This window comes from Helianthus annuus, chromosome 7, assembly GCF_002127325.2.
Source record: "Helianthus annuus cultivar XRQ/B chromosome 7, HanXRQr2.0-SUNRISE, whole genome shotgun sequence".
Lineage (NCBI taxonomy): Eukaryota > Viridiplantae > Streptophyta > Magnoliopsida > Asterales > Asteraceae > Helianthus > Helianthus annuus.
The window spans coordinates 138,846,808-138,856,469 of NC_035439.2; the positions used below are offsets into that span (position 1 = coordinate 138,846,808).

General features: G+C 35.1%; 2 protein-coding genes across 2 annotated transcripts; both read right to left on the reverse strand.

Moving 5' to 3' along the window:
• Window positions 1-1,661: 1,661 nt before the first annotated feature.
• Window positions 1,662-2,339, reverse strand: LOC110867007. Its single transcript, XM_022116156.1, has one exon. The coding sequence runs from the start codon at window positions 2,337-2,339 to the stop codon at window positions 1,662-1,664; it is 678 nt and encodes a 225-aa protein (XP_021971848.1).
• A 205-nt stretch (window positions 2,340-2,544) lies between these two features.
• Window positions 2,545-7,056, reverse strand: LOC110868763 (protein COBRA). Its single transcript, XM_022118018.2, has 5 exons — window positions 6,966-7,056; window positions 6,217-6,296; window positions 3,228-3,693; window positions 2,931-3,093; window positions 2,545-2,820 (listed from the first exon to the last, which is right to left on the reverse strand). The coding sequence occupies exons 1-5, from the start codon at window positions 7,054-7,056 to the stop codon at window positions 2,658-2,660; spliced, it is 963 nt and encodes a 320-aa protein (XP_021973710.1). The 3' UTR covers window positions 2,545-2,657.
• Window positions 7,057-9,662: the final 2,606 nt, after the last annotated feature.

The window sequence follows — 9,662 nt, forward strand, 5'->3', positions numbered from 1 at the left end:
CTAGGGGTTACAATTGCAGTTTTTTTTTTAAAGTTTGGCGGGTGTAAAATGGAGTAATAGTGCAAGGGGTAAAAAACAAAGTCTAAAAAAGACAACGTGTAAAAGTATAGAAGTGGTGTCGGATGTGTAAGAGTTAAGGGGTGTTGGTGGAAATGTAAAAGAAGAGGGTTGGTGGCGTAACTGTGTAAGAGCTAAGGGGTGATGGTGGAAAACCAAAATAGACGGTTGGTGCTGGCAAAGTTTGAAAGATGGGGTTGTGGTTTTTTGGAAATCCAAAGTAGAAGGTTTAAGGACTAAATTTGTCATTTTATGAAACTTTGAAGATACCAAAGTCAAGGGGCTAAAATTGCATAATCGTGAAAGTACGGGGGCAGGGAGGCAAAGCCGGTGGGAAACCCGCGTGCGTTGCAGCGCGAGTACATTGCAAACATCGAATAGATTAGTCGAAGCGTTATGTAATGCGTTAAACATGTGAAAACACACATTTTGACGAATCCAATTTAACTCAATAGCATTGTAGCTGGATAAAAATGTAAAGTATATCGTATTTATATGTGACCCGACTCATACATAGGAAACGTACAAAAAAGCATAAAATGTGTATCAAGGGAAAAATAACACGTGTAATAAAAAGTGATATTCATATCAACGGAAAAAATTATACTCTTAGCGTGTTGCGGTAGGGGCGAAACGTAGAATTGGAAACGTACATAAAACAATCAAAAAACAAAATATATTTGACCTGACTTGTTCCCCAAAAAAGTTTACATCGAAACGTATACCAACTCGAATTTATACCGACACATAAATTTTAATATTCATAATACAACCCGCGGGCGATGCGTCGTGGGCACATTGCAAACAGATAATACCCAAACTCATGTCTTGAGCAAACCATATGAAAGCGCATGTCTTGACGTATTCAGTTTAACTCAATGTATGGTTGAATCCAAACGTTTTGTTTTTTAAAAAAGAAATTTAGTGAACGAAAATAATTAAAAAAAGCAATAAGCTAAATCTATACAGATATACGGTACAACGATAAAGTTGAAACATTATAAAATTTTGAGATTAAACCTCAATGGTCTAATATTGCAATGTAATTGAAGTTTAACTTGGAAAGGAAATGGACTCAAAACACAATTTAACAAAACTAAATGCAAAGGGCTAAAATGTATTTTACTCAAAGTATGGGTGAAAAATTGAAGTTTAACTTAAAGGAAAGAGACTCAAAACGCAATTTAACAAAACTAAAAGCAAGGGGACAAAATGTATTTTACTCAAACTATGGGTGAAAATAGGAAATGTTGAAATGGACTCAAAACGCAATTTAAAAAAAAAACTAAAAGCAAGGGGCCAAAATGTATTTTACTCAAAGTATTGTATGAAAAAGGGTTATTGCGATTTGCGAATTATTTAACTTCTAATTGCACCGATTTGTGAAGAAAATATAGTACTTTATATTGTTTTTATGTTTTTGTTTTGTAGGTATCAAGACGACACATGGGAATTGAGCGAATGGGAAACCTTGCAATTGGCTGGAATCAAAGAAGACAATTGCATGTGGGCTTGAATGTAGACAAAGTCGGGTTTCCACCGACTTTGTCCTTTAAGATTGTATAATAATACCCAAACTCCTATGCTATAATCATCAACAATTGTTAAGAAGTAATGTGCACCTTTAGATGAGGCTGTTTTGTACAATCAGACATTTTTATTGAGCTGGTTGATAACGGTGAACGAGTTTGTTTGGCTCTCATACAGGAATCACAAAAACCATTAAAGGAACGAGTTTGTTTGGCATTTGGGCGTGTAGTAGTTGCAATTTCACGTCGCTTTTCACCCTCTGATACAAGATGATACGCAACTCCAAGGCTCGGTGTTGGTTTTGTCACTTTTGTGGTTAATATTTGTGTCTTCATAGTGTTAAAAACTTCATCGAGTCCCATGAGGAATTCATACAAGTGTTCCTTTTCCCTATTTTCAATAAGTTGTTTGGCTGCTGCACAAGTACACTTTGGATCAGGAGAAACAAAGTGAATTTCCTCCCAAATTCCCTTCAATTTTGTGTAGTATGCGGACACCGTCATGTTGTCTTGATGTGTTTGAGCAAGAACACGTCTTAACTCGTACGCCCTTGGTGCACATTCTGTGCCGAATCTCTCTGCTAAGTCAGACCAGATCTGTTTAGCGGTTTTGGCGTATCGAATGCTACATCGGATCTCTTTGTTCATGGCTGTGCTCAGCCATCCTTTAATCATTGCGTTGCAGCGTCTCGATGATTCGTAATTATCAGTTCCTTCTTCAGGCGTAGGGATTGTCCCATCGACGATTCCCATCTTGTTTTTAGCCAGGATTGCTCATCTCATCTACCCATTCGGCGTAGTTTCCGTCGTGAAGTGGTTCAGTTACGTGAAGCTGACCTGGGCAATCAGATGGGTGTATGTAGAATGGAGACTTGAACTCGACGTTTTGAGGGCTGTTCGGATCATCTCTTTGTTGTTTGCAAACATGGTATCACAAGTCAATCATTGCCATATTATGTAATATTCAACAACATCAATGACCAATATTTCAAAATAACAATAATGTGACCAGCAGGTGAATTAACCAACATATGAAAGATGAATTGTATGCGTAAAATCATCAATGGGTGCTCAAACATAAACAAAAACAAAGAAAACAGACAAACTCATCGTTAACAACGTAAGAAAAGCGAAGCTTAAACGTGTGCTCGCATTTAGGGGATTCTGATATGGAGAATAAGGAGGCATAGATGGAGGCATCACACAGTTATCACCATTAAAATACGGTGAGTCTCTGCAAAAACATGTGTGAAAAAAGCGATATTTGATTACAATTATGAGTTTAACATAAGTAATAGTTTGTAGACATAGACACAAATTGTTTTATGAAAAATACGAACTTACTTCACACAACTTTCTGGGTGAGAAACGTTATTTTTGCATCCACATGTACATGAATAACAAGGTACAAATGTCTCGTTTATGTAACGAACGGGAGATGTACAACAAGCAGGAGGAGGTTTCCCGACCAGAAATTGTGAATATGTGCATGTAACATTCCATGTCACTGAAAAAATAAAAACAGTTCAGTATCACCAATTAACAATGGATGGTAACCACTTTGACCGACATATATGAACGCGGGTGATACTCATTTATCTTGTAGGAGTACGTTTATGAGTTGAAATTAAGTATACTTACTAATAGCTTGAGTGACTCTTCTTCCATCCGAGGTAATGAACTTTGTTTGTTTACCAACGATAGCAGGCCCGCAGGTGTGGCCAGGATTGTGTGGATCAAGAAACGTGAAGTTTCTAGGGACCTTGATCGTGTAGTTGGTGGTTCCAGTGTTACCAACAGTAATCTGGAATGAGCTGATATAATTTTCAGGATCGAGGCCCCGTACACTCATAACACCTCCTTTACAACAATTTGCAACCTGCTGGTTATAAGGGACATCTGGTAACAAATCAACAGTAGTTGGAGTTTTCTTGCAGGAATGTGGTATTCCTGTTGCACTTGTATAGCTTGAACAGTTTCCTTGCTCAGTGGCTTGAGCACCAAACATGTACCATATAACCTCTTTTTTGGCCCAACTCCAACTTAAGGTCCACCCAGGGTGTGAAATGTAACGGTATTTCTGGAAGTTGTATATTGTAACAAAGGCCTACCGAAAAAATATATGTTATATGAGATTATGTAACAATAAAGGTTAGATGTAACGAAGCACAATGCAGAAAATATGTTTGGGTTTGCTTAACAAAACATAATAATCAGATTATGAGTGTTTCTAAATTTCTCCTACGTAAGGATTTACGAGGTAAAGTTGGTAGAACGAAAGACTCGAAACGGTTGTATCATGTATGATAAGCAATGGCGAACATCTATCCGGCCGCTACAAACATCATGAACTGATGCTTGGAGCACAGCAATGCAACACCTAAGGAATATGAAGTTACGTGTATCATGTTCATGAACATCTTTATTATTTGGAATATTGGATTTTAATAATTCTAAGTATTCGTCGTTGGCCCCCAACAGTCTCAGTTTCAAAAATAACCACCAGCAGTCCTAACTAATGACATATTGGCCACCAATGAACGCTGACTAAAAGAACCCTAACGCTGTTAGTCTCCGGTCGCCCGAAAACCGTTTTTGGCCAGAAAAAGGTTTCTAAAGGTCCGATCTAAGGTTACAAAGAGGTTTGAGACAAATATGTTGAGTTTTTTGGCCAAAAAGAAGTTTTCCGGCGACTTGAATAATTGGGGCTTTTACTAACAAAAATGTTCCTAAATGCGCATAATAAGGTTACAAAGAGGTTTGAGACGAAAATATGAAGTTTTTTTTGGCCAAAAATGAGTTTTCTGTCCAAAAACGTTTTTTCGGTGACAGAAGACTAACGGCGTTACGGGTTCTGTTAGTCAGAATCCATTGGAGGCCAATATGTTAATAAGTGGGACTGACATTGGTTATTTTTAAAGTTAGGATTGTTGACGGCAATGATGAATAATTGGGATTATCAAAATCCAATATTCCTTATTATTTTAAAACTAGAATTGAGACCCGCCGCAATGCGGCGGGGATTATTTAGTTATGACTAAGTCGATCTAGGACCCGTACGTTATGTTAAACCTGTCAAACGGGGAAAAAATAGACGATGTAAAAACGTTCACCCACACACGCATGTTGCGTCATGTTAACTCGCAAAATTTAGAACGAAACATAAAAAAGTTAAACCAAAGACGCACGTTGCGATGTGTTAAGTCACAAAATTTAGAACCAAGCATAAAGCGAAAAATTTGCAGAAAATGAAAATTGTAAAGGACCAAAGTTGAAATTAAAAAAAGTTGTGAGGATAGATTGCAAAAAATAAAAAGTTTTGGGTTAAAAGTAAAAAACAAATAGTTTTGGGTTAAAAGTAATTTATGAAATACTTTTGGTGAAAAGTAAAAAAAAATCAATTTTTTTTTGAAACCCCCAAAGCCAAGGTTACGACAACCATATGCATAACGATTTTTTCTTTGGAAAACCCCCAAAGCACACGTCGTGTTGCGGCGGGGCGTGAAACGGTGTCAAATAGTACTAATGTCACACAACCGTTATCGACCACCAACACTGACTCGACCTAGGGTCTGCGTGTTGCGACGAACCTGTCAAACATGAAAAAATAGATGTAAAACGTTGAACCACACATGTACGTTGCGTCGTATTAACTTGCAAAATTTGAAACAAAACATAAAAAAATTAAACCACATTTGTACGTTGCGTCGTATTAACTCGAAAAATTAAGAACTATACGTAAACCGAAAATTTGACAAAGATGAAAAGTATAAGTGACAAAAGTTGTGAAGTTAAATTGCAAATAATGAAAAGTTTTGGGTTAAAGTTAAAAAAACAAATTATGTAGGGTTAAAATTGGAAAAGGTAAAAAATTTGGGTTAAAAGTAATGAAATGTTTGGGTTAAAGTTAAAAAAACAAATTATATAGGGTTAAAATTACAAAAGATAAAAACCTTTGAGTTAAAATTAAGAAAGCAAGTTTTTTTTTTAAAAAAAACTCTCAAAGCACATGTTACAAGTGATTATGCACAAAAAGTTTGCTTATTTATATATGGTATAATAACTATTCTTTCAAAAACAATAAGAAAAAACTTGTCAAACCCGCAAACTAAATAGTCAAAACTGGCTGTTCCAGCCGTACCAACCAATCCATCTAAGTCTAATTCGGTTTTGTTTTTAAAAGCACGGTTAGCGGTTCAGCCCAAAATTCTGTCAAAACTCAAAACAACCAACTGGACCTTTCAGTTTGATTAAAAAACCAATAAATTCTGTAATTTCTACTAATTTTATTAATAACTGTAATAGCTTGTTACTTCAAATAATTTGTAACTAGTTTACTAACTTTTAAAAAATAAAATAAAAAATATTTGTAAAAATTCTTCAAGCTAAACTAACTTAGACTTATTTCAATATATTTTAAATATAATATAATATTATTATATTATACTAAAAATACAAATAGCTTATACTAAAATAATAATTTAGTTATTGAATATTAACGTCAAACGTATGACCCAACATGGATAATTCATAATTGCAAGTACAGATACACCGTTGAGTTTTTTCTATTTTACAAATTATTGGTGATATTTAATAATCTACATGACTGGTAAGACAATGGACATCTTACCACATAACCGTCAGGAGTCCAACTAATAACATCCCACTTGATTGTAATGTTTCCATCTGGGTCTTGTGCATAATAAGCTTCTGCAAATTCACAAACAAAATATGGAGGCACATAACTTACAAAATGGCAAACTGATCATCACATGAATCAATACGAGATCTGAATTATACAAAACTTTAATAAAGGAGTAATTAATCAAGTTAATTAAAAATATAATGGCATTATATTATTTCAATAAAGATCTACTGATCTTTATCTACAAAGCAATTATCCACTTGGGAATAGCCCAGTGGTGTTAGTGAGTTTAAATAGAACTTAGGATAGGAGAGATCAGGGTTCAATCTCCATGGTGTGAAAGTTTAGAAATTTGCATAGTACCAGTTTATCACTTTATTATACTAACTAGGTTAGATTAATTAGTTGGTAATAAAAATTTTAGGAGTTATATTTTTTTATGTTTTATTAGTATTACTTTTTTTAGTTAAAAATAGCATACGCAAAGGTGAAATAAGAAAAGCGGAAAAAAAGACTCTTACGCTCACAGAATTGTGACACGTGCGCAACCAGTTACTTATCTATTAGGGAAGGCTTGAATTGATGATTGAAAATAATCTTTGATCAACAAGATCTAATCTATCTGATTTGAAAACCCTAATCAAAACTATGGAATTAAGGAAAACCCATAAATCAAATTGATTATATATGGCAAGTAGAAACTTCAAGAACTCAAATGTAAACAAGATTCAAACCTGTGTAAGTGAAGCTGAATGAAGAAAGCAAGATGGCCAGAAAAATGGTGGAAGTTAAAATTCTGGTGAGAGATCTGAAGCAGTAATCCATTGCTTGTTGTTGGGATTTACCAAATCAAACAGCAGTTTTTATATTAAAGTCAAACATGGTAGTCATAAATGGAGTTTATGATCTGTATTTGCATGCATGCATGTTGTAAATAAAATATGTTTAAAGACCAATGAAATAGAATTAGATCACATGCTCAACTTAATTGTTCTTATATTTCATGATTTTAATCCAAGTGTTGTTAAACTTATGGTTCATTTTAAGCATGATCATGTTCAGTGGCGGAGCTAGAAACTTTTTCTTATGGTGTCATTTTTATGGATACCTATAGTAACCCAGAGTCGAATTTTTTGGATCGGTATGATAATTCTATTAAAGTTTACGGGTCGAAACATAAATCGCTTATAGAAAAATATAATTATTATTAAACTTACCTATGGTAAATCTACTAAAGTTCAAGGGTATATGTAAATCGTTTATCAAAAAATTATTATAGTTTAGAGGTTATGTGATAACTTTATAAATGTTCAGGGTTAGAAACGTAAATTAATTATAAAAAAAGACAATAATATTATAGCCTTATAATTATGAATTATACTATTAAATGACCAAATATAGATTTATTACTATTCACGTTTTGAATTGTTATAGAGTAGAATGGCAACTTGAAAAAAAAAAACCTCTTTTTCATTATAACAAACAAGTGCAAGCATCATTCAGATGATGATCAAACATCTGGTTCAGTTAGGTTAAACAATTGAAACAAAACCAATTAGACATGGACCTATAATGCTTACTAAACAACTGAAACAAAACCAATCAAACATGGGCCTATAATGCTTACTAGACTAGAAAAAAAAAATTAAGCATGGACCTCTAATGATTTAAAGTATACCAATTAAATTTAAGTAACTTCTTAATTTTTGAACTATATATTTGTTTATAAAATAATTCTTTTAGAAAAAAACAAAACAATGGTGTTGTTTGTAAAAAGACAATGGTGTCGCTCGTAAAAAACAATGGTGTCGCTTGAATTTTTCCTATTATACATTGTATTTGCTACACAAAATTCAATGGTGTCGGACGACACCGTTGTTCAAAGTGTGGCTCCGCCACTGATCATGTTATTACTTATTAGACACATGAGTGCTAAATTACTAAGGGTTTTAGGAGTGGTTAAACACTTTGGAGTGGCAAACCAAAAAACCGACCAAAAGTGTTTAAACTTTGGTGAAGAGTGTTGGCAATGGTTTAGACACTTGGTGAAGTGGTAAACTATTTAAAAAAAAGGAAAAATGTGTGATTGGTTGAGATAGGAATGGATCCCACCCCACAATACCCTCTCTCTCTCTCAATCATCTTCCCCGCTCGGCTTCCCCTCCCCGCACCACACCCTTCACCGACTCGGCAAAGTGTCGGCGGCAGTGTTTGCCGATCGGCAAAACCGTTTGCCGACCACTTTGCCGCTCCACTGCTAGCACCCTAATGTGTGTTTCTGCAATTGTGCTACAACAGGCATCTCAAGCCGCACGTCTAAATTTTAGATGGGCCAGGTCTTGGAAATATTTTAAAGGGGCCTAAATGTATTTTAACTTATTGGATCTTAATTGAGTGGGGGCTTTTTTTCCCTCATTGGGCACCCTTTTCAAGTTTCAATTTTAGGTTCAGTTCAGGAGTTTTTAGTGGTGCACAAACTGGCTATTAGGCCATACCCTCTCAGTTAGGGTATGTAACCCAAGCTACAGAATTCGTTAGAGATAACACGTCTGCAATTATTTGCAGAGTGTTAGCATCTCCTTGCACTACAAGAAAAAGGACCAATAATGGCGACACTATTAGCGGCGGCAGCCAATATGTCACTGTTATGGCCTTATCCGCACCCGGTGTCCCACGTTAAACCCTAGCCACACGTTTCTTATCATCATCCAACGGGGGTTTGTCCAGGTTAATAGCGGCGACACATTTCATCAATAGGGGTGACAGGTTGTCGCCCCTATTGGTCCGTCGAATAAACAGCCAAAAAAGCGCCAGTTCTTCCCTCCTTCCACTTTCCCCAAAACCTTTCATCTCTCCTCTCACGGGTTCTTCTCCAAATCGGCATAATCTCTTCATTTTTACGAATTTCTACTTCAAATCGGTTAGTATTGTTAGTTTTATGTTGAATTTCTTGTTTATTTTGTTATATATGTTGTTAATTTCTTGATTCTTGGTGTATGTTCGGGTGTATGCTAGAGAATTTCTCCACCGGCACCACCTCGTCTCCACGGCCACCACCTCATCTCCACCGTCACCACCTCTTCTCCTCCTTCAAAATAAGGTTAGTGTATGTTTATTTTTGTTCAAAGATGTGAATGTTGGTAAATGTATGTTAGGATGTATGTTAGCTTGGTGAAAATGTTTAGGCTGAAAATGTGGGAAGAAAGAGACAGAATCACAATGTCAAATTAGAATGTATGTTGAAAATGTATGTTGGGAAGATAGGCTGAAAGGATGGATGTTGCCACTATTGATGAAAAGAAAATAGAAATCAAAATGTCAAATTAACTAATCATATTTTGTTTGTAAAAACTATCATTTTAAATGTTTTATCTTTTAATAAAAAGAAAATCAGCTGAATAAATGGATCACAAACTTTGTTGGAAAATAAG